The sequence below is a fragment of the Podarcis erhardii genome, assembly GCF_964252035.2.
Source record: "Podarcis erhardii genome assembly, chromosome: 18".
Lineage (NCBI taxonomy): Eukaryota > Metazoa > Chordata > Lepidosauria > Squamata > Lacertidae > Podarcis > Podarcis erhardii.
Genome location: NC_138516.1, coordinates 11,507,091 through 11,531,434, shown reverse-complemented (window position 1 = coordinate 11,531,434; position 24,344 = coordinate 11,507,091). Strand labels below are relative to the sequence as shown.

The window sequence follows — 24,344 nt, the reverse complement described above, 5'->3', positions numbered from 1 at the left end:
TACCTCTGAGTCCCCTCTACACTTTTCATAGCTCTGTGGCCCCTACTACCCCCAATTCTACCTCTGGGACCCCTCTACCCTTTTCATAGCTCTATGGCCCCACTACCCCCAATTCTACCTCTGGGACCCCTCTACCCTTTTCATAGCTCTATGGTTCCATAGGCCACAGAGCTATGAAAAGGGTAGAGGGGACCTAGAGGTAGGAACGTAACCATAGAGCTATGAAAAGGGTAGAGGGGACACAGAGGTAGGAACGTAACTATAGATCTAGGAAAATGGTAGAGGGGACCTGGGGGGGGGGGTAGGAACATAACCATAGAGCTATGAAAATTGTAGAGGGGACTCAGAGGTAGACCATAGAGCTATGAAAAGGGTAGAGGGGACTCAGAGGTAGACCATAGATCTATGAAAATTGTAGAGGGGACCTAGAGGTAGGAACGTAACCATAGATCTATGAAAATTGTAGAGGGGACCCAGAGGTAGGAACGTAACCATAGAGCTATGAAAAGGGTAGAGGGGACTCAGAGGTAGGAACGTAGACCATAGAGCTATGAAAAGGGTAGAGGGGTCCCAGAGGTAGAATTGGGGGGTAGTGGGGACCACAGAGCTATGAAAAGGGTAGAGGCGTCTCAGGGGTAGTATAGGGGCAGAGGGGCCAGAGAGCTCTACCCCTTTCCTACCTCTGAGGCCCCTCTACCCTTTCCTACCTCTATCCTCTCTTACAGCCCTTTCCCTACCCAGAAGCCATCCGTATTTCCCTCTGAATGCGTGCGCGTGCGTGTGTCCCTCTTCCCTTTTCCTATCTCCCTCTCCCTTCCGTCTCCACCTCTCTCCCCGCTCCCTCCTCCCCTCTCTACTGCTCCTCTCTGTCCGGGCCGCTCTAGCCCTCTCCCTCTCTCTCTTCCCCCTCCTTCCGGCTCCCTCCTCCCTCCCATCCGGTCCCTTTCTTTCCTGTTTTGGTCCGGTCCCTTTTCCCTTCCGGCCTCCTCCCTCTCCCCTCGCCCCAAAGGTTCCGCCTGCCCTCCAGGCGTTTCGCGACGTGCTGCTGCTGCGTGGTGACGCGAGCGCGCGGCCTGGCTCCGGAGCGCGCGCGCGGCCGCGGGGCTGAGGGGAGGCGGAGGCGCGCCAACATGGCGGCGGGGGGCGGCGGCGGCGGCGGCGGGGGGCGGCCGGGGGAGCAGCAGCAGCAGCAGCAGCAGCGGCGGGCCCAGGATGGGGGGCAGGATGGGGGGAGCGGCGCCCCCCGCCTCGGAGAAGCTCCCCGTCCACGTAAGTCCGGGGGAAGGGGGCCACCCCCCCACAGAGGAGTGGGGCCTTTAACACCCCCCCACAAAAAGGACACCCCCCAATATGGGGTGGGGTCTCCCTCTTGGGGGTCCCCCATTCCTGCAAGGGGGGCTGGATAGGCAGAGACCCCCCCACTCTCTGCCCTTCTGCAGCTCTCGCTAGGGAAAAGACACCCCCCCACACACAGAGGAGTGGGTCCTTTAACACCCCCCCACGCAAAAAGGACACCCACCCCAGTATGAGGTGGGAGTGGGGTCTCCCTGTTGGGGGTCCCCCATCCTGCAAAGGGGGGGCTGAATAGGCACAGAGACCCCTCTGCCCTCCTGAAGCTCTTGCTAGGGAAAATACACCCCCCCACAGAGGAGTGGGGCCTTTAACCCCCCCCCCCCACAAAAAGATCCCCAATATGGGGTGGGGTCTCCCTCTTGGGGTCCCCTATTCCTGCAAGGGGGGCTGGATAGGTACAGAGACACCCTCCACCCTCCTGCAGCTCTTGCTAGGGCAAAGACACCCCCCCACAGAGGAGTGGGGCCATTAACACCCCCCACACAAAAAAAGACACCCCCAATATGGGGTGGGGTCTCCCTCTTGGGGGTCCCCCCTTCCTGCAAGGGGGGCTGAATAGGCACAGAGACCCCCCACCCTCTGCCCTCCTGCAGCTCTTGCTAGGGAAAAGACACCCCCCCCCCCAAAAGGAAGGCTGCATCGCCAGGCATTGGCAGGGAAAGACCTGAACACTGAAATCCCCCCCCCAAAAAAAAAGGAAAGGGAAAAAGAGCTCTCCTCCTTTGCAAGGGGGGGGGAAGGATGAGTTTTTTGCACTCTATTCTCCATGCAGAGAGAAGTTTGCAAATAGGTCTGAACAACCAGCCCGTACCGGGGGTTTTGGTTTTGGTTTTAATCAGGCAATTTTGGGATTTTAGGTTGTGGTTTTAGAGGGTCGGCTGTCCTGAGTATCATCTTTTTCCTCCTGGATGCATGCATTAGATGAGCCCCCCCCCATGAGTATATTAGTATTAATAGCTGCCCGCCTTAGATGACCCCATCCAATTGAGTATATTAGGATTATTATTGTTATTGCTATGATCAATAATAGCTGCATGCATTAGACCAGCCCACCCCCACTGAGTATCATCATCTTCTTCCTGGATGCATGCATTAGATGAGCCCCCCCCCCCCGTGAGTATATTAGTATTAATAGCTGCCCGCCTTAGATGACCCCATCCAATTGAGTATATTAGGATTATTGTTGTTATGATCAATAATAGCTGCATGCATTAGACCACCCCCATCGCAGACTTCCTTGCAAAAAGCCCCTTTGCTTTCTTCCCCAAACAACCCCCCTTCCTTTTCCTTTGCATTATATTGCTGTATGGAAACACCCCCCTCCCTAAAACTTCCCCCTCTCCAGTTTTTCATTTCCACCCCCTAATAATAATAATAATAATAATAATAATAATTGTTATTACTATATGCCGCCCATCTGACTGGGTCACCGTAGCCCCTCTGGGCGGCTTGGAGCAAACAACAAAACATTAAAACATCAGACGTTGAAAGCTTCCCTACTGCACCCCAGTCCCTTTTCGGCAGGTAAACGTGTGGGTGTGTTTATCTAACGGAGGTAGAATCACAGAATGGTCAATTTGCAAGGGACCCCTGAGGGTCATCCAGCCCAGCCCCCTGCCACGCAGGAAAGTTTTGCCAAACTCGGGACTCGAACCCACAACCCTTAGATTGAGAGGCTCTTGGGCAGCCTTCGCACTCGCCTCTCGCTTTCTCCTTGCCCCCCAACCCTCTCCTGTTGCTTTGCATTCTGGATAATGCCACCCTCCTTTCTCTGCCGCCCCCCAAGTTCCTTTACATTGGTTTGCATCCAGTGTTCTACTCGAGGTAGACCCCCTGAAATTAATGGAACCAAGCAAGTTATGCCCATTAATTTCAACGGTGCTACTCTTGAGTATAAGTCGTTTGGGATGCAACCCGAATTATGTATATACCCGCATTAAAGGGCACTCGTTCGCGAAGCTTCCAGCAAAACCACTTGGAAATTTAGCTTTCAAGTAATAATAATAAAAGGGGGGATATCTTTAAATAAATATGGCTAAATATTGTGTCCATGCATATCTGGAATTATTTCAATTCATTCCTGTAGGGAGAACTCTGTGTTTGAAACAGCTGATGGGGACATATTGTTGTTGTTGCTGTTAAACATATACAGTAAACCTACAATTTATGTGGGGAGTTGCGTTCTAGGGGGGTCAGGCCCAAAGCCGAAACTGCATATAGTCAGGATGCGTTGGGTTCAAGAGTGGCTGGGATTGCCAAAGGCGGCTGTTATTTTTATTCTGATTCTGTATTTTGTGGTTTCCTAGTCTGATTTTATTCTGTGATCCTCCCCAAGACCAGTGGGAATAATAATAATAATAATAATAATAATAATAATAATAATATCATCTCTCCTCTCCTGGAAACCTACCCATTTTCACCACACCTCTTATTTATTTTGTAGTTTTGCATTTTTAAAATTGCGCATATAGCTGAATCATGCACAAGTCGAACGTGCGTCAGTTGCGGAATTTAGCGTTTAAAACGTTGGGTTTACCCCCATTAGTCTTTCTATTTTACTTTTTCCGTATCGCAAACCCCCTCTGAAGGCCTGGCCCCACTTCCCTGGGAGTAAGCCCCACGGATCTCAGTAGGACCTGCCGCAAAGTAGGCGCGGCTGCTGCTGAGCCGCAAGAACGCTGATCCGGGTAAATGCATTCACCAGAGAACCGATCCCGGACCGTAAAGAATAAGAGATTTTCAGCTTAATGCGCATAGATATATTTCCTCCCCCCCCCCCACCTCAAAATGCAGATGTAGCTGCAGAGAGCGGACCGCTTTATCTGCCAGCTTCTTGCACATTTGATCTGGATTACTTCCAGACCGATCCTGCGAGCACTTACTCAGCAGTCTGCGGCCGCCATAGAGGGGGCTGGCTTGGCGAGGATTTGGGGGTGAGGGTTAGGGTAACAGGGGGTGTTGGGGGGCAAGAAGCAGGTTCGGTTTGGGGCTCCCCCGGGAAGGGGGAGCCGAAGCCTAGCGGGCAGAAGGGGCTGCGTCTCGGGGTCTCCGAACTCATAGAAGGGGGCAGCTACCCCCCCACAGCCCTGTTTGAAATCAGAGGCTGCTCTCTCCCCGAATCCCTGCAGGGCCTGCAAGGCAGAGCTGTTCCCCCAGGCCTTTGGCCGGTCTGACCCCCTCTTTCTGTAATCCTCATAGCACTCTAGCCCAATGGTTGCCATTAAATTGATTCTGAATTGATTTGAGAATGTATTTCAATGAATTGATTGCGATTTTATGTGAACTGTGTCATTTTTACTGTGGTTAGCCGCTCTCAGCCCGGCTTCGGCTGGAGAGGGCAGGATATAAATAAAATTTTATTATTATGATTCGGGCGGGGGTACCGGGAGACGCCGTTGGCGGCTGAACCCGCACCCAGAGCCTCTGAGCCACGGCGACCCACGGAGCCCGATTCCTTGCCACGGGTGGGGCTGGCTGTCAGTGGGGCAGCCACCTCTCCCCTCCTGGGCCCACGGAGGTCCGGGCCCCTTGATGCCTTCCCCTAAAATAATTCTCCCGCAGGTCGAAGATGCCCTCTCTTACCTGGACCAGGTGAAGATCCGCTTTGGCAGTGATCCGGCTACCTACAACGGATTCCTGGAGATCATGAAAGAGTTCAAGAGCCAGAGGTAACGGGTTCGGAGGGGGTCCGGGCCCCTCTCCCCATCTTTACGCAGCCCCCCAACCCACGAAGCGCCCCGGCCGGCGGCGGATTAATTTTTTCCCAGTGTTACCTTGGAACGTTTTATTTACTTTATTTAAATTTTTCTTTTTTTACCAGCAACAAAACACAGTGAACCACCCCCCGCCCCCAGGCGGCTGATACCTTGGGTATACATAATCCATAATAACATATTCATAAATCCGGCGCTGGATTTTTAAACCAAAGGGCGGAAACGAGGGGAATGGGAATTGCACCCGAATCGGGGGACCCGGCCTCTTCGTTGCCCATCGAACACCCCCCAAAATCTCCCTCCCACCCTGATTTTGGGTCCTTTTGAACGGGATTTTGAACGGGAAGCTGAGCAAATTTGTTCCTATCCAGGGTTGATTGGATTTAAATCAAATCGTTAGTCAGTAAGGCTCGGTTGAAATCATTATTTTCTTTATAGAAAGACTTCATTCTTGCTGGCACCGTCTTAATATTTACAGATGAAGTTTTCGTTTTGGGGATAATCGATTTTCAGAGTCGTTTTTACAGCTCTGTCAAAAATGACCGATTTGGTTGTACTATCGGAAATACATAGACAGATAATTATGAAATTATGGGGAGGTTTAATAAGTTAATTCAGTGCTTTCCCCCCCCCCAAAAATGTTCAGGGGTACTCTCATTTTCCTACTATTGAAATACTGCCCCTCAATGAGGCCAAACTTAGATTCACAAAATGTTTAGGGGTATACGTCCCTCCCCCCCAGAAAAAAAACCCCACTGAGTTAACTCTGTACATTTGGACAACTTTTTTGCTGTACTTTATTGGAAGGAGAAAAACAATCATTTCCTTAATAGCAATTTAGACAATTTGTTTAACTAAAACAATGACGTTGTAGCTTATGTATCCATTTTTCGCTGATGTGGCTAAACAATTAAAAAAGACAAACGTGAAAAACTTAAAACAAATCCTTATTTCCTGACGAATAGCCTTTGGACTACAGTGGTGCCTCGCAAGATTCCGTTCCGCAAGTCTCTTCGTCTTGTGGTTTTTTCGTCTTGCGAAGCGCGGCTTAGCGGCTATTAGTGGCTTAGTGGCTTAGCGGCTATTAACGGCTTAGCGGCTATTAACGGCTTAGCGGCTTTAAGAAAAAGGAAACAAACTCGCAAGAACTCGCAAGACGTTTCGTCTTGCGAAGCAAGCCCATAGGGAAATTTGTCTTGCGAAGCACCTCAAAAAACAGAAAACTCTTTCGTCTAGCGAGTTTTTCGTCTTGCGAGGCATTCGTCTTGCGGGGCACCACTGTATAATGTAACTTGGAAGAGAAAGCCTTTAGAAATGCTTTTCCTCCAAAAGCATTTTATTCTAAAAATCTGATTTAAATTAAAAAAAAAAGGTTTATTTTATTTCTTAAAAAATCCATGATTGTTTTTATACCCCCTTGTCTTCAGCATCGACACCCCCGGCGTCATCCGCCGCGTCTCGCAGCTCTTCCATGAGCACCCCGACCTCATCATCGGCTTCAACGCCTTCCTGCCTTTGGGCTACCGCATCGAGATCCCCAAGAACGGGAAGCTGAGCATCCAGGCTCCTCTGGCCGGCCAGGTTAGACCAGGAAGCGGGCTTGGGGTTTTTTTTTTTTGACCATATCCACTCATTCCTACGGGGAGATTTATTCCCACCCACCCCCTTTTAAAAAAGACATTTTTTATTCAGTTTTACACTACACATTTAAATTCAAGCAGCAGACTTAATAGTCAGCATTCCCTGGATCTTTAGACTTCCCTCTCTGCCTTTCCATGGTTAACCATTTTCAGTCTTTTATAATAATATTAATAATAATAAAATTTTATTTATACCCCACCCTCCCCAGCCAGAGCCGGGCTCAGGGCGGTTAACACCAATAAAATCACAGTAAAAACATAATGGGGGGAAAGGGGAGGGGGAAGAAAAGGAAAAAACCCAATTTAAAATACAGTTTAAAATGCAGCCTCGTTTTAAAGTAGCTGATCAAGCAAGACCATAAGGGGAGGGAAACATAAGGGTCAGACTGAGTCCGAAGTAAGGTCAGAAAAGGTTTGCTGACCCCTGGTCTCGGTGCAGGACGAGGAACAGCTGGCAGAGGAAGGGGCAGGTGGGCACAAGAGTTTCATCATCATCATCATCATCATAAACAACTTTTATTTATATCCCGCCCTCCCCGGCCAAAGTCGGGCTCAGGGTGGCGAACATCAGACACATAACGTTCGTATAAAATGAAACAATAATTAAATTCACTCCAAAAAACAGGTCCAAATCAAATAGAAGGGACTTTGGTGTCGTCTAGCTTGCCCCCCCCCAAACACGGGAGCAAGGCAACAAGGACCACCCAGGCACACACACACACACACACACACACACACACAACCCGTGTTCAGCCACCGCTGACCCCCAACTCCCTCTCTCCTCCTAGGTGTCCCTGGACCCCGTCCAAAGCCCCCTCTCGGGCTCTGGCCTCATCCTGCACTACTGCCAGGAGAACGCCCACAACCACGGCGACTGCCCAGAGGACTTCTGCCACCAGCAGCCCCACCAGCAGCAGCAACAACAGCCCTGCAAGGACGACTGCCGGCTGCAGGTGCCTCTGGAGTCGGATTCGGTGGAGTTCAACAACGCCATCAGCTACGTCAACAAGATCAAGACCCGCTTCCTGGACCACCCAGAGATCTACCGGTCTTTCCTGGAGATCCTTCACACGTACCAGGTGAAAGGTCTCCTCTCTCCCCATGGCGTTCCGGGGTCAGGAAACAAAAAACCCCAAATATAACCCTGGTTGGTGCGCGTGGTGTGGTCTGTGGGCTGCCTCGCCCGACCTGGATATAAGTTGCCCCCATTTTATTTTAGGTTTAGGTTTAGTTTAGTTTTTAGTTTAGTGTTTAGTTTAGTTTTTCATTTCCACAGCAAGCATTACATACCAAAAGGGAAACGAAAGATAAACTAATCTTACATTAAATATTCTTAAACTTAAGATAGCTATTACAATGTACGTAATTAAATGGTCGAGAAATCTAGGATAAATGTGTATTGTATAAAAGAAGTAAAAGGAGAGAGAGAAAAGAAAGAGAAGAACCGTATTGATCCAAGCAATTTTTAAGAGCATTCCCATTCCTCCTTCACCTTATCTATCAATGTATTTCTTGTTAACTCTGTCATTTTAGCGAGTTCTAAATACTGTCCCTTTTTCATGTGCCTGTTTTGGGGAGTGGCGGGCTGCCCGCCTCTGCCTCACCCGCTCTGCCCGCAAGCTGGGGCCCCCGTCCCTCGACGCTGACCCCTTTCTCCCTCCCCCTCTCTCTTCTCAGAAAGAACAGCTGAGCACCAAAGGCCGCCCCTTCCGGGGCATGTCGGAGGAGGAGGTCTTCACCGAAGTGGCCAACCTCTTCCGGGGCCAAGAGGACCTGCTCTCCGAATTCGGGCAGTTCCTTCCCGAGGCAAAGAGGTCTCTGGTACGTGGCAGGAGGGGGGGAACCGGTGGCCGGGAAACCCCTCTGAGAACACGGGGTTTTCCTGGGAGATGCTGTCGGGGACAGAGCCTGGGACCCCCTCCCTGCAAAGGAGTGGGGGGGAGGGTGTCCCCCTGCTGCTGCCCCCGTCCCTCTCTCCTTCCACCTTGTCCTGCTCACTGAGGCTCCTCCACCTTTCTCCGCAGTTCACGGGGAACGGGCCCTGCGACGCCAACAACATCTCCAAACTTGAGCACGAAAAGCACATGGAGCACAGTAAGAAACGTTCCAGGCCCCTGTTGCTTCGACCCGTGCCCGGCCCGGCCAAGGTATCCGAACCGGAGGCGGAGGCGGGTGGGCTGGAGGGGTGGGGAGACCAGGGAGCCTGCTGGGGGCTCAGGTGGACGCAGGGAGTTTGACACATTTTTCCAGGGGAGACTGGCGGGTTTTGGCGGGGTCCGCTCAGGGTGGGCTATTGAGCAGCGTCGAGCCCCGCTCGTGAAACACGGAAGCGTGCTTACACGAGCCCACACATACGCGCATGTTTTCTTCCGCCCCCCCGGCAGAAGAAGATGAAGCTTCGGGGGACGAAGGACCCCTCGGTGGCAGCGGTGGGCAAGTACGGCAGCCTGCAGGAGTTCTCCTTCTTCGACAAGGTGGGTCGTCCGGCACGGAGGTCGGGTGTGTGTGAAATTTCAGATTTAGATTTCTGTAGAAATGGTTTCCTGTTTGGTTATGTATTTTTTTGATGTGGTTTATTTATTGTTTATGACTTCCATAACTATGTACCGTATATTTCGCTCTATAAGACGCACAAGACGCGCCTAGTTTTTGGAGGAGGAAAACAAGAAAAAAAAATATTCTGAATCTCAGAAGCCAGAACAGCAAGAGAGATCGTTGCGCAGCAAAAGCAGCAATCCCTTTTGCTGTTCTGGCTTCTGGGATAGCTGCGCAGCCTGCATTCTCTCCATAAGACGCACACACATTTCCCCTTACTTTTCAGGAGGGAAAAAGTGAGTCTTGTAGAGCAAAAAATACGGTAAATCTTGTCGGGCTGCAAGCCGCCTTGAGCGTTGATTTTTTAACTGTGGAAAGGCGGCATACAAATAAAAAATGATGATGATGATGATGATAAGGCGTGTGGGGGCACAGCGGACGCCCCCTGAACCTCCAACCTGCACAGCTCTGTCAAAGGAGGGGTGGAAAGACAGGCCTTTCCTCCCTGAGACCCCAGAGCAGTCGGTCAGGACTGGGGGGGGGTCCTTTCGCAGCCCTGCCTAGAGCAAAGCAGAACAGCCATTTGCCAGGGACGCTCTTGTTGTGGACCCTGCATGGCTGGGGACAGGCCTAGGGGTCCCTCCCGTCTCTGCAAGCGGGTGCTCTAACTACTGAGCTGCCCAGCCCCAAGGTGCTCCCTCCCATTCCCGGCTGGTTCTTCCGCTCAGGTTCGGCGAGTCCTGAAGAGCCAGGAGGTGTACGAGAACTTCCTTCGGTGCATAGCTCTCTTCAACCAGGAGCTGGTCTCGGGCTCCGAGCTTCTCCAGCTGGTCACCCCCTTTCTGGGGTAAGTGGGGGCCGCGTTGAGTTGGGGGGCTGCCAGAGGGTCCTCCATCTCCCTGGGGGAAAAGGCAGGCAGGGGCTAATCCCGGCAGCCAGGCAGAAGCAGACAGCTTCCTCTTATTTGGCTTGGCAAGGAGGGAGGGAGGGAGGGCGAACATTGTCCCCTCCCCAATTTTCAGGAGAAAACTTTCCCCAAACTTCCCAGAAAACACTTCGCCTCTTTCCCAGTTTCCTTGTCGTTTGTCTTGACGCATAGCTTTCCACATGGGAAAGCGATGTCTCAAAGCAAATTTACACAGAGCCTCTTGGGCTTGCCGATCAGAAGGTTGGCGGTTTGAATCCCCACAATGACGGGCTGAGCTCCCGTTGCTCAGTCCCTGCTCCTGCCCACCTAGCAGTTCAAAAGCATGTCAAAGTGCAAGTAGATAAATAGGTACCACTCCGGCAGGAAGGTAAACGGCGTTTCCGTGCGCTGCTCTGGTTCGCCAGAAGCGGCTTAGTCCTGCTGGCCACATGACCTGGAAGCTGTTCGCCGGTTCCCTCGGCCAATAAAGCGCGATGAGCACCGCAACCCCAGAGTCGGCCACGACTGGACCTAATGGGTCAGGGGTCCCTTTACCTTTACCGTACCCCAATATATTTACGTTAAGAGAGCGTAAAACCCCCGGCATGCGAAAGAAAGCAAAAGTAGATGGGAATAGCCAGAACCGAACCTTCAAGGGCAAATTTCCAAGTTGGGCGTCTTCTAAAAAGGCTCCATTTCTCGATAGAGTCACTGCCTGCCCTCTCTGGTGTCTCGCCGAAAACGTCAACTTGGCTGCACATAAAACACCCCAAATTTTTGTTCTCCTTCTCCCCCATGCACATTTTTGACACGTAACAATTCTGCCCCTCGGTTAAGAAACCTTGCATTCATTCCTGTCCCTCCGCTCGTGAGTTTATTTAAGATGTGGCAGAGCCTGCAGGCAAAACGTCACCAGTTCGGTGCCCGTTGGCTGTGCCTTCCCCGAGTTTCCCGATTCGAATCCCCGCCGCACCTCCAAGGGGTCCCACCACTCACAGCCCGCCTTTCCCCCTCCTCGCCTTCCTTCCCGCAGGAAATTCCCAGAGCTTTTTGCTCAGTTCAAGTCCTTCCTGGGCGTGAAGGAGCTGTCCTTCGCCTCCCCCATGGCGGACCGCTCTGGGGACGGCGTCTGCCGCGAGATCGACTACGCCTCCTGCAAGCGCATCGGCTCCAGCTACCGGGCGCTGCCCAAGACCTATCAGCAGCCCAAGTGCAGCGGCAGGACGGCCATCTGCAAAGAGGTAGGCCGGGGGCCGTCGGCAGAAGGAAGGCGGCGGCGGTGGGGCGTCCCGGTGACTCCCCTGGACTGAGGGCGCCCCCTCTCGCCCCCGCAGGTGCTGAACGACACCTGGGTCTCCTTCCCCTCCTGGTCCGAGGACTCCACCTTTGTCAGCTCCAAGAAGACCCCCTACGAGGAGCAGCTGCACCGGTGTGAGGACGAACGCTTTGAGGTGGGTTCCTCCGGCCACGTGGGCAGGTTCAGGGCTCCTGCTGGGGGGGCGGAGGGTCCCAGGTCCTTCCTCAAGGCTGGCTCAGTCCCTGGGGGGTGTCAGGCTTCGGGGAAACTGCTTTCTCTCCCCCCGCAACCCTTCAAAGCCTCAAACGGCCTCGGTCCCATATCCCTGAAGGAGCCTCTCCACCCGGACACCTAGGTCCATCTCCCGAGGGCCTTCTGGCGGTTCCCTCCCTGCGAGAAGCGAAGTTACAGGGAACCAGGCAGAGGGCCTTCTCGGTGGTGGCGCCCGCCCTGTGGAACGCCCTCCCTTCAGATGTCAAGGAAATAAACAGCTACCTGATGTTTAAAAGACATCTGAAGGCAGCCCTGTTTAGGGAAGTTTTTAATGTTTGAAGTTTTATTCTGTTTTTAGTGTTCTGTTGGGAGACGCCCAGAGTGGCTGGGGAAACCCAGCCAGATGGGCGGGGTATAAATATTATTATTATTATTACCACCACCAAAGCAATTATTGCCCCTTGCCATTTTAAGAGTGTTGAATGATCACAGCAAAAGAACAACGCAGCCATTCTCGGAGTGAAGGCGCTCTCAGTTAAGCTTCCCTCCTACCTCCTCCAGAGTCATGCAATATTCCCTCCCTCTTTCAGCATGCAATATTCTTGCTGCCGCCGCCAAATACGTAAACAAACCAACTCTTTCGCTATATCCGTTTCCATAACCCCTAAAACTTTGGTTCTAAACGCAGCATAAGGGGTCTCTATGGTATAGTGTATTTTAAAATGGGGGTTTCAGAGTTTTTATGGGTTTTTGAATGTTTTATGTAGTTTTTCAATTTAATTGTTCTGCATGGGACAATGACAATAAAGATCTCGTATATCATAAAAAGAAAATATCCGGGCCATGGGGTGTTTGATGCCACCTTGAAACACCTTTTGTTATCTCATTATCCTGGGGCGTCTGGGGTCTCCACGAGGGCAGGAAGTCCCCAAGTTTGTTTTTCTCCCTGGCGCTCCTGACGGGGGGAGCCGGGTGGTGATGTGCCCCCCGTTTGTCACGTTTCTCGCTCTTCCCCCACCCAGCTGGACGTGGTCCTGGAGACGAACCTGGCCACAATCCGGGTGTTGGAGAGTGTGCAGAAGAAGCTGAGCCGCATGTCGCTGGAGGACCAGGAGAAATTCCGCCTGGACGACTGCCTGGGGGGCACCTCCGAGGTTATCCAGAGGCGCGCCATCTACCGCATCTACGGCGACAAGGCGCCCGAGATCATCGAGAGCCTCAAGAAGAACCCGCTCTCTGCCGTCCCCATCGTCCTCAAGAGGTGAGCCGTTCCAAAAACGACAGAAGAAATAAGTCAATAGATAATATTTTTTAAAGAAGAGTGGGAATGTTTCAGCAATTGCTTAAGGAAACAAGGTTCCACCTCTAAGATTTGGTTGTGTTTGGAACACAGTGGTACCTCGGGTTACATACACTTCAGGTTACAGACTCTGCTAACCCAGAAATAGTACCTCAGGTTAAGAACTTTGCTTCAGGATGAGAACAGAAATAGCGCAGCAACGGGAGGCCCCATTAGCTAAAGTGGTGCTTCAGGTTAAGAACAGTTTCAGGTTAGGAACAGACCTCCAGAATGAATTAAGTACTTAACCCGAGGTAGCACTGTAACTCTGTACGCCGTTTCCGCATACCAAGACGAGGGGAAAATATTAAATACAGGGGAATTTTTTTAGTAAGGTGAAACGAACCGTTGCAAGGTAGGTGGAAGTCTACCACAACACAATAAATAAAGGATAAGAGATTCAATTTATACGTAAACGTATATATGAGAGAGGCCACAAGAGCACTGAATCATATTGAATTGGACAATGCAGATTGAACCTTTCTGATTTGATTTTGTTACCGTCTTTGTTTTGTCTTTTTCTTTTGTCTTCTTCCGTTACCTTTTTCTTTTTGCATATGTTGAGGTGAAATAGTCTAATGTCATTTGATCTATATAGAAGTTATCAATGTAGGTATTTGTCAATTATGTATTGATTTGTATATTAAAAAAACCGGGGGGCAAGGAGGGTGGTGGCCGGGTTGGGCTCGGCGCCTGCGTCTTCCCGCAGTCTCACCTTCGCCTCCTCTCCGTCCGTCTGTCCGTCCCGCAGGCTGAAGGCGAAGGAGGAGGAGTGGCGGGAGGCCCAGCAGGGCTTCAACAAGATCTGGAGGGAGCAGTACGAGAAGGCCTACCTGAAGTCCCTCGACCACCAGGCCGTCAACTTCAAGCAGAACGACACCAAGGCCCTGCGCTCCAAGAGCCTCCTCAACGAGATTGAGAGCGTCTACGACGAGGTGGGTGCGGGGGCCTCTCAGGGCCACGCTCCGCCCTTGCACGGGAAGCTTCAAGAGTCGGCAGCGGAGGTGCCTGCCGGAATCTCCGGTGGCAGGGAGTTCCACAGGACAGGGCGGATGAAACTAGAGGCTCAGTTTCTCGTTGTCGAGACGGGGAGAGCTTGGGTGCCCCCTGAGTCGCTCAGGGATTTGCAAAGGGGTGGAGAAGAGCTTGGCCGTGCCTTGGTCGTAGGGGGGGGGCAGCCATTGCAGCTAGACTGGGGACTGGGAGCAGCCGGCCAGACCATATCACAGCAGTCCTGAAAGACCTACGCTGGCTCCCAGGACGTTTCCAAGCACAATTCAAAGTGTTGGCGCTGACCTTTAAAGCCCTCAATGGCCTCAAAGGCCCAGTATACCTGAAGGAGCGTCTCCACCCCCATCATTCTGCCTGGACACTGAGGTCCAGCGCCGAGGGCCTTCTGGCGGTTCCCTCCCTGTGGGAAGTGAGGTTACAGGGAAACAGGCAGAGGGCCTTCTCGGTGGTGGCTCCCGCCCTGTGGAACGCCCTCCCACCAGATGTCAAGGCGATAAACAACCACCTGGCTTTTAGAAAACATCTGAAGGCAGCCCTGTTTAGGGAAGTTTTCAATGTTTGATCTTTTACTGTGTTTTTAGTATTCTATTGGGGGTTGGGAAAACCCAACCAAATGGGCGGGGTATATATAATAAAATGATTATTATAATCATTCCCTTAAATTGGTCCTTTCTTTGGTGTTTCTAAGCAAAGGTTCATCTCCTTACGATACAGGGAACCGTGCTTTCCATTGTATTTTAAAATGGGGTTTCAGAGTTGTTAGGGGTTTCTGAAAGTTTTATGTAGATTTTTCAGTTTCATTGTTCTGTGTGGGACAATGACAATAAAGATGTCGTTAAGTCCATCTCTCTCTCTCTCTCTCTCTCTCTCTCTCTCTCTCTCTCTCTCTGTCTCTCCTCCAGCACCAGGAGCAGCACTCTGAGGGACGGGGCGCCCTGAACGAGCCGCACCTCATCTTCGTCTATGAGGACCAGCAGATCTTGGAGGATGCGGCCGCCCTGGTGGGCTACTACGTCAAGCGCCAGCCCACCATCCAAAAGGAGGACCAAGCCACCATCTGGCAGATCGTCCACCGCTTCCTCCCTGACCTCTTCTTCTCCCAGCCCCCCGGCCACGACCCCCTGCCCCCCACCCCAGAAGAGGCGCCCGAGGCCGGCAAGGGCAGCCCCAAGCGGCCCCCCGCCCCTCCACCCCTGCCGGACACCCGCGACTTGCGCAAAAGGGCTCCCCCGGCAGAGGACAAGCCGCTGCCCCCTTCCGCCGCCGCCCCGGAGGCAGCCCACGAGCTGCGGAAAAGGACGCCCCCCGCCGACGAGAAGCCCCCCGCCCCAGAGGGGCACGAGCTGCGCAAGAGGAACCCCCCTGCACTCGCCAGGGAGAAGGGCGGTGGCTCGGAGGGCGCGGCGGCGGCGGCCTCTCCCCCTGCCCTGGCCGCCCCCTCCCCTGCCCGGCCGCGCCGCTCTCTGGACAACGTCTACGCGCTGTTTTTCGCCAACAACAACTGGTACTTCTTCTTGCGGCTGCACCAGACGCTCTGCTCCCGGCTGCTCAAGATCTACCGGCAGGCGCAGAAGCAGCTCCTGGAGTTCCGGGCCGAGAAGGAGAGGGAGAAACTGCTCTGCGACGGCCGCAAGGAGAGGGCCAACGACCCGGCCATGGAACTGCGCCTGAAGCAGCCCAGTAAGCAGGGCGGCGGGGAAGGAGGTCTGCGTTCGGCCAGGGACCGGGGGGGGGGGGCTCTCGGCTCCCGGCACCCGGCAAGGCCAGGGAGGGGGGAAAGGGGGTCGCGGAGGAGGTGGGAAGAGCCGTGCGGTGATTGCCAGTGTGCGAAACCGGTGTGGCGCTCGCTCCTGTCGTGCTGGCAGCAGCTGGAGAGTTGTGACACATCGCGAGCTATGATCATAATGATAAGATTGTTTAGTGGTGTCCGCCTCTTCGTGACCCCCTGGACCAGAGCACGCCAGGCCCTCCTGTCTTCCACTGCCTCCCGCAGTTTGGTCAAACTCATGCTGGTAGCTTCCAGAACACTGTCCCACCATCTCGTCCTCTGTCGTCCCCTTCTCCTTGTGCCCTCCATCTTTCCAAACATCAGGGTCTTTTCCAGGGAGTCTTCTCTTCTCATGAGGTGGCCAAAGTATTAGAGCCTCAGCTTCAGGATCTGTCCTTCCAGTGAGCACTCAGGGCTGATTTCCTTCAGAATGGAGAGGTTGGATCTTCTCACAGTCCATGGGACTCTCCAGAGTCTCCTCCAGCACCAGAATTCAAAAGCATCCGTTCTTCGGCGATCAGCCTTCTAATGATAACATAGCCTAATGATAAGATAGGGTAGCTCCTTCTGTTCCTATTTATTCATGAGGACTAGAACCTTAGCTTGCCTTTAAGGGAAGAGCTATCCCCAAGCAGTCGAGTGTCCTCTGTGCACAGAAGATGCCCGTTTCAATCTCCAGACACGGGCTTGACAGACCGCTGATCTGATCTGATCCGAGGCGGTCTTCTCCTGCTGCCCGATGGCCACACTGCCTACCCTACCCTCCGGTCTCAAGCAATCGCAGAATCCTAGAGTTGTAGATTCGGATGGGACCCCCAACGATCATCTATCCCAACCCCCAAATGTGCAGAATTCCTGATGGGTGGCTGGGGAATAGGAGCCCCGGTGTGCCAAGATGCTGGGTGTCCCATCTGGGCACCCCACAGAGGGGTTTTGTGTCTCGTGTGCATTCTTGCCAGGCGAAGTGGAGCTGGAGGAGTACTACCCAGCCTTCCTGGACCTGGTGCGAAACCTGCTGGACGGCAACATCGACCCCACCCAGTACGAAGACACCCTGCGGGAAATGTTCACCATCCACGCCTACGTCGGCTTCACCATGGACAAACTGGTGCAGAACATCGTCCGGCAGGTAGCCGCCGCCTTGTAGGGGGGCTTGTTTGCAGGGGGAGGCCCTCCCCCAAAGGGGTGCTGGACAGGAGATGTGGGGGACAGAGGCCGGCCGCAGCTGGGCCCCCTGCCCTGCTCCACACGGAGGAAGGAAGACCCCAGTGTTTGGGGAGCCTCTGCCTAGGACGCGGGTGGCGCTGTGGGTTAAACCACAGAGCCTAGGACTTGCTGATCAGAAGGTTGGCGGTTCGAATCCCCGCGACGGGGTGAGCTCCCGTTGCTTGGTCCCTGCTCCTGCCCACCTAGCAGTTCGAAAGCACGTCAAGGTGCAAGTAGATAAATAGGTACCGCTCCGGCGGGAAGGTAAACGGCGTTTCCGTGCGCTGCTCTGGTTCGCCAGAAGCGGCTTAGTCCTGCTGGCCACATGACCCAGAAGCTGTACGCCGGCTCCCTCGGCCAGTAAAGCGAAATGAGTGCCGCAACCCCAGAGTCGGCCACAACTGGACCTAACAGTCAGGGGTCCCTTTACCTTGCCTATGACTTTCAAATCACAGAATTGCAGTGTCCAATTTTTCTGACAAAGGGTGTTTAAGGAGAGGACAGAAACCGCTGGGTTAAATGCTGACCGGAAGCCCAGAGGTAGCGTTGTTATCGATTTACGACGGGGCGGAAGGTTCACAGGCTATGAAGGACTGGCTCACAGATTTATGGACAGCTGATGGCCAGGAGGTGGAAGGGGCAAGCAGAAGATGAAACAGAAGAATAAAGAGGTGTGGGATATATAGCTATTAATGATCTGTTAACATGTGCCATTAAGGTAAGGTGGGGAAGGTGTGGGAGAAATGATTCTGAGGAGATACGGAAGGCGTTTGAAGAATTTGCACTAATAATAATAGTAGTAGTAGTAGTAATAATAATAATAATAATAATAATAATAATAATAATAATTAATACCTGGTAATGGTCACTGGTTGCATTACCTGCGCAGCCTGGCCGTTCTTTTGTGATGGTAAATACTTTATTCCAGAGTCCAGGTCACAACCTCACCCTACTCATACCCAAATGCGCCCTTAAGACAGGATTCGCAAGTGAAAAGACAATGGCAAGGCTTCTCCATTTGAAGAGGAATATTTGAGGTCATTGGGAGAGTCCAAAATTCAGCGGTTCTCAAGCTGTGGGTCCCCAGATGTTGTCGGACTACAACTCCCATCATCCCTGGGGTCTGGCCTAGCTAGCTAGGGGTGAGGGGAGTCGCAGTTCGACAACATCTGGGGACCCACAGCTTGAGAAAAGCTGGTCCAAATGGCCTCAGGATTGCTCCCCCGAATTATTCCAGGCACACGGTTCATACGTTTAGATATGTGCGCGTTTAAGAGTTTTTAATCTGTATTTGAGACCTTAAAATTCTGACCCCGTCCCCCTGGCTCCAGCTGCACCACCTGGTGAGCGACGATGTCTGCCTGAAGGTGGTGGAGCTCTACCTGGGCGAGCGGAAGCGAGGGGCGGCCGGCGGCAACCTGTCCTCCCAGTGCGTCCGGGCGGCCAAGGAGACCAGCTACCAGTGGAAGGCGGAGCGGTGCATGGCGGACGAGAATTGCTTCAAGGTGCGGCCCCCCTGCCCTCCACCCTCTGCGGCTCGGCTTGCCCGGAAGTGGGGGGAAGTCGGCCACGCTGGGGGGTTGGGGAGAGACCCCTTGAATGCTGCTTGTGGCCGGAGCCCATGTGTGTGACCACCTGCCTCGCCTCCCCGCAGGTGATGTTCCTTCAGAGAAAGGACCAAGTGATCATGACCATTGAGCTGCTGGATACGGAGGAGACCCAGACAGAAGACCCTCTGGAAGTCCAGGTGATTCCCGGCCTCCCTATCACGCGCGCCGTGAGATCCCTCCCTGATGGGGGGGCGGACCCCGCGGCCAGTTGCTTCTGTCTTCAGGCGTTGCGTCCCAATGGGTGGGCCGCAAACCACAGCCAGCCTCCCTTGCGCTTCTCTGCTGCTGTTGGGAAGACCAAAAACAAGGATAACAATTTTATTATTTATACCCCACCCATCTGGCTGGGTTGGGCCCGGTTTAGCTTGGCAGCTGCAATCTCTGGTTTTGCATTACAGCCGCAAGCCCTGGTTTAGTGTGGCAGCCACAAGCCCTGGTTTAGTGTGGCAGCCGCAATCCCTGGTTTAGTGTGGCAGCCGCAATCCCTGGTTTAGTGTGGCAGCCGCAATCCCTGGTTTAGTGGCAGCCGTAATCCCTGGTTTAGTGTGGCAGCTGCTAGCCCTGGTTTAGTGTGGCAGCCGCAAGCCCCTGGTTAAGTGTGGCAGCCGCAAGCCCCTGGTTTAATGTGGCAGCCGCAATCCCTGCTTTTGCATTATAGCTGCAAGCCCCAGTTTAGTGTGGCAGCCGCAAGCCCGGTTTAGTGGTGCAGCTGCAACCCTGCATTTAGCATGGCAGTTGCAATCCCTGGTTTAGCATTGCAGCCCCAATCCTGGGTTTAGCGTTGCAATCTCTATCCCCTGTTTAACACTGCAGCTTCAGTCTCTTGTTTAGCAGACTCAGTCCCCGGTTTAGAACTGCGGCCCCAGTCCTTGGTTTAGCGTTGCAGTTTCAATCCCCGGTTTAACACCACAGCCGCAAACCCCGGTTTAGCTTGGCAGCTGCACTGGAACAGCAGTTTGCTGCGCCGCAGCCAACCTGTGTTTTGTCCGTGCCTTCCTGCTCCCGGTTCATGCAGGGTGGGCTAGCACGGACCAAACCACAAACCCCGGTTTGACCCCCGGGTGTCCAGCCCCCACCCCCAAACCTCCGAGAGTTTCTCCCCCCTTTGCTTCCTGCCTTTTCCTCTCTCCTCCAGCACTTGGCCAACTATGTCGAACAGTACGTGGGGGTGGAGGGGACCCCCAGCGGCCAGAACGAAGGCTTCCTCCTCAAACCCGTCTTTCTGCAGAGGTGAGGGACCCTCCGGCGCACGAGGGGGGCGGGTCTCGCTCCCGCCTCCAGAGCAGGGACCCGGGGTGGGTGGGCAAAGGTGGCATCCCTCTCTCCCTCCTGCCTCTCTCCTGCCCCCCAGGAACCTGAAGCAGTTCCGGCGCTGGCAGTGCGCCCAGGTGCAGGCCGCCCGAGACAAGGCCCGGGGCTCCTGGAAGCAGCTGGTGGGGGTGGAGAGCGCCTGCAACGTGGACTGCAAGTTCAAGCTCAACACGCACCGAATGCTCTTCGTCATGAACGCGGAGGATTACATGTACCGGCGGGGGGCCCTGGGCCGCGCCAGGCAGGTGGGTCTCGGGGGGGGGCGCTATTTTCATTTACCTTTACAGCGGTACAGTCTCAACTGGGGACAGGGCCTTTTCAGTCCTGGCCCCGACTTGGTGGAACGCTCTGTCCCAAGAGACCAGGGCCCTGCGGGACTTGACATCTTTCTGCAGGACCTGCAAGACAGAGCAGTTCCGCCTGGCCTTTGGTTTGGACTCAATCTGACCCTTATGTTCCCCTCCCCTTATGGTTTTTATCTATGGGCTACTGTTAAAATAATAATAATAATAAGGTGGCGCTGTGGGTTAAACCACAGAGCCTAGGACTTGCCGATCAGAAGGTCGGAGTTCGAATCTCTTCGACGGGGTGAGCTCCCGTTGCTCGGTCCCTGCTCCTGCCCACCTAGCAGTTCGAAAGGACGCTAAAAAGTGCAAGTAGATCAATAGGTACCGCTCTGGCAGGAAGGTAAACGGTGTTTCCGTGCGCTGCTCTGGTTTGCCAGAAGCGGCTTAGTCCTGCTGGCCACATGACCCGGAAGCTGTCTGCGGACAAACTCTGGCTCCCTCGGCCTCTTGAGCGAGATGAGCACACAACCCCAGAGTCGGTCACGACTGGACCTAGTGGTCAGGGGTCCCTTACTGTTAAAATGAGGCAGCGTTTTAAATTTTAACCCGTATTTTAAATTGGTTCCCCCCCATTATGTTTTTACTGTTATTTTACTGGTGTTAGCTGCCCTGAGCCCAGCTCTGGCTGGGGAGGGTGGGGTATAAATACAAAATTATTATTATTGGCTCCCGAACGGCTTGGCGCCCGTATAAATCGGCTCCCGAACGCTGAAAACCAGGAAGGAAGCGTTCCGGTTTAAGAACGCTTTTCGAAAGCCGAACGTCCGACATGGCTTCCGGTTGGGTTCAGCCAATCGGAAGCCGTGCCTTGGTTGCCGAACCATTCCGGAAGCTGAACGGACTCCCGGAACGGATTACGTCTGACAACCTCTGTATAAAATTTACAAGCTCAGGTCCAGCTGCCTGGCTTGCGGGGGCCGATTTCCGCCGGTGACCCTCCCCTCCCTCTGTCTCTGGGCAGGCACAGCCATCGGTCTTGCTCCGCTACCACCGGCGCTTTGAGGCCTGGCACCTGGGCTGGCTGAGCCGGCATGCCGGGCGCGAGGCGTCGGAGCTGGTCCAGGACTGGCTGATGGGCGACGACGACGAGGACCTGCTGCCCTGCAAGACCACCTGCGAGACGCTCAGCGTCCACGGCGTCCCGGTCAACCGCTACCGCGTCCAGTACAGCCGCCAGCCGGCCTCCCCCTGAACCCCTTTTCTCCCTCCTTCCCTCTGGCCGGGGGGGGGGGCAGTGGGTGTCCTGCAGCCAGCCCACCCCTGGTATTTATCCGACCAGCTTTGCGGGGGGGCAAAGTCGTTTTCTCCGTTTGGTTTGTGACTTTGGGGGACGGGGGGCGGCTCGTTTCGGGTGCCCTCCCTGCGTGGCACGGGACAAACTGGGGGGGGGGGTCTTCCCAGAGCTCTCCAGGCCTCGGACTGCTTTGTTTTGGCCCAGGAGGGGGGGGGGCAAGGATGTGAACGGCAAGGAGGGACCCAGGAGACTGTTTCGGGTGCCCTCCCCACGTGGCACCGGGGGGGCGAGCTCTCCAGGCCTCGGGACTGCTTTGTTTTGGCCGGAGATGGCAAGGAGGGACCCAGGAGAGAAAACTCGGAGCCCCCACCGCCACCGCCAGGCCTTTCTTCCGACCCCACCCCCCACCCCCATCGGTCACTGTGCGGTGAGCACTTCCTATCGCCCAAACGCGAGGCCTTGTGAGAAGCAAAGGGGGCTTTTCTTTCTACGCCCCCCCCTTCCCACCCCATGGACTGCGTGGCCTTTTTGGTGCAAAAAATAAAAACTGTCCTCTTGTGTGCGTCTGGTGGGTTGGGGGGGCGCGGGGGGCCGAGCCCACCTGGAAGGGGGGGGTCGTCTCCCGCCGTGGGCACTTTGTGGACCATCCCGGCTGTGGGTTTTTATGGGGGGGGGACAAGATCAAGGGGCTTCTCTTCCTTCCACCACCTCCAAGACGCTCCAGGGGTTTATTTCTTGGGGTCAATTTCTTGAGGCCATTGCCCTGAGTGGTTTCTTTTTTGGGGGGCTTGGTTTCTCCGTTTCCTTTGCGAGATAATCTTGGGGGGGTGGGGGACTCTGTTGTCCTTTATTTCTCTCTCTCTGCGCCCCCCTCCAAATTTGGCAACAAAAGACACACTTGTGCGTGTGGTTTTGGGGGGGTCTGCCCCTCCCCTCCCCTCTCTCCCTCCAATCACTGCCAAGGAATGGAAGACCCCCCCCCCCAGTAAATTGATTGGTTCAAACCTCCCCTCCAAAAAATATCAGACCCCTCTCCACCCTCCTTGGACTCCAGGAAGGCTCCCCCCCCATCCCCATATCTCCCCCCCATACCTGCTATTCTCCCAAGCAGGGGGCGGGGGGACCGACTGTGCCAAAATCTCTCTTAACGAAACGATGACTTAAATGGTAGCTTTGTGGCTTAACGTGTCTTTTTTCTTTTCTTTCTTTTTTTAATTGGGGGGGCCATGGTGAGGTTTGTAGGGGGGGGAGAAAGCCCCCTCTACCCAGCCCCCCCCTCTTCCTACTGGCCATATTTCTTCATCCCATTGTTTTTAAAAATAAATAAATAAAATCCAAATTAATTTATAATCTGGGCGGGCAAAGCGTCCATCTCTCCAAGGGGGGGGGGTGTGCTTCCGGAAGCCGGGAAAGATCTGTCCGTAGCAGAGAACGCGAGAGACAATGCTTCTGGGTCCCCCCCCCCAAATTTCCATTTTTATTTCGTCTCCGAAGGGTCTCCCTTCTCTTCTTCCTCTATCCCACCCCCCCCCCACCGCACCCCCCCGGCTTCCTTCCGCCTTTGTATTTGCTTTTGCCAACTCTTTGAATGTAGTTTTTAAAAGAAATTATTTATTTGCACATCAAGTAAAAATAAAATATTAATTTTGAAAACGCCAGAGGCTCCCTCGTGTTCTTCCTTCCCCCGCGGAACAGGCGGTGGGGCCCCCGAGCGAGGGGCGTAGGTCGCCCGAGGGCCCCCTTCTCGGGACCAGGTGCAATGTTCCCAATTCCAGCCCTAGAGGGGAGATGGGTTCTGCGTGCGAGTTCCCAGAGGGAGAACCCGATCTCTGCACAGACAAGACTGGAAGACGTTTGCACCAGCTTAAGGGGGGACATCTAGGAAGAGTATTAATGGCCGTGACGGTGAACCTTTTACACACCGAGCGCCCAGACCGCAACCCAAAACCCACTTAGTTATTGCAAAGTGGCAAGACTGCAATTTAACCTGAATACTGAGGTTTTAGTTTGGGGGGGGGGGGGAACAACTCACACATTAACAAAATAATAAAAAAACCACAACAACAGAGCTTCGAGTTATACAAACGCACTTTTTATTGAAAGGAACAATTAATACGCTTTTTGCTTTTGTATGCCCACTGGTAATTTGTCATACTTTCAGAACTGACGCTGTCCGTCGTTCCTCTTCGTCTTCTCAAGTGTTTCACGCAGGGCACGGGATTTATTTTATAGAGCTTTCTTGATGTTCCAATACCCCCCTCTCCAGATTTCCTAAATCTAACCAGTCTAAGTCGGAAGGACCAAGTTGGTCACACTGGACTCGATCTGGAGAAGGAAGAAAACACAGGGTTGTCGCCGTCTCACGGAACCGTAAAAATCTGGCGAACTTGGTGCTGGGGTGCTGGTGGCGTGTGTGCCCACGGAGAGGTCTCCGAGTGCCCCATCTGGCGCACGTGCCATAGGTTCGCCACCACCGATTTAAGGGGCTGCCTGGCCCCAGAGCTCTACCCCACACGCGGGGGTCTCCTGTGCCGCTCGTGGGCTGCTATCTGCCGCCAGAAGTTTCCTCTTCCTCCATTTCTCTGCATCGAGGTCATTTCCTAGCGCTTATCAGCACCAGAAAGAAAAGCCTTTGTGGCGACGCGAAGGATGTTTATAACAAGGGGGGTGGGAGAGCTGCGGCTGGTCTCCGTCCCTCACCAATATGCCCCTCATAGACAGCCTGCGGGAGGATGCCGCCTCGGGACCCTCCCCCCTTTGGGAACTGCACCCGGGGCCACTTCTGGAGCCATTGCCATAAGCTCAGAGGCAGAACAGCTGCTTGGCTTGCAGAACGTCTCAATTTCCATCCCCGGTGGAA

General features: G+C 53.9%; 1 protein-coding gene across 1 annotated transcript; it reads left to right on the top strand.

The window, feature by feature from the left end:
• The first annotated feature begins 1,125 nt into the window (after nt 1-1,125).
• SIN3B (SIN3 transcription regulator family member B) lies at nt 1,126-22,467 on the top strand. The gene is given in 20 exon segments (XM_081846042.1): nt 1,126-1,169; nt 1,171-1,269; nt 4,915-5,021; nt 6,494-6,647; nt 7,495-7,785; nt 8,384-8,527; nt 8,731-8,853; nt 9,091-9,180; nt 9,970-10,088; nt 11,182-11,389; nt 11,483-11,599; nt 12,681-12,919; nt 13,749-13,932; nt 14,911-15,688; nt 16,736-16,905; nt 18,314-18,487; nt 18,637-18,729; nt 19,728-19,822; nt 19,944-20,148; nt 21,212-22,467. Coding segments are annotated over 20 exon segments (3,660 nt in total). The 5' UTR covers nt 1,126-1,130; the 3' UTR covers nt 21,443-22,467.
• Nucleotides 22,468-24,344: the final 1,877 nt, after the last annotated feature.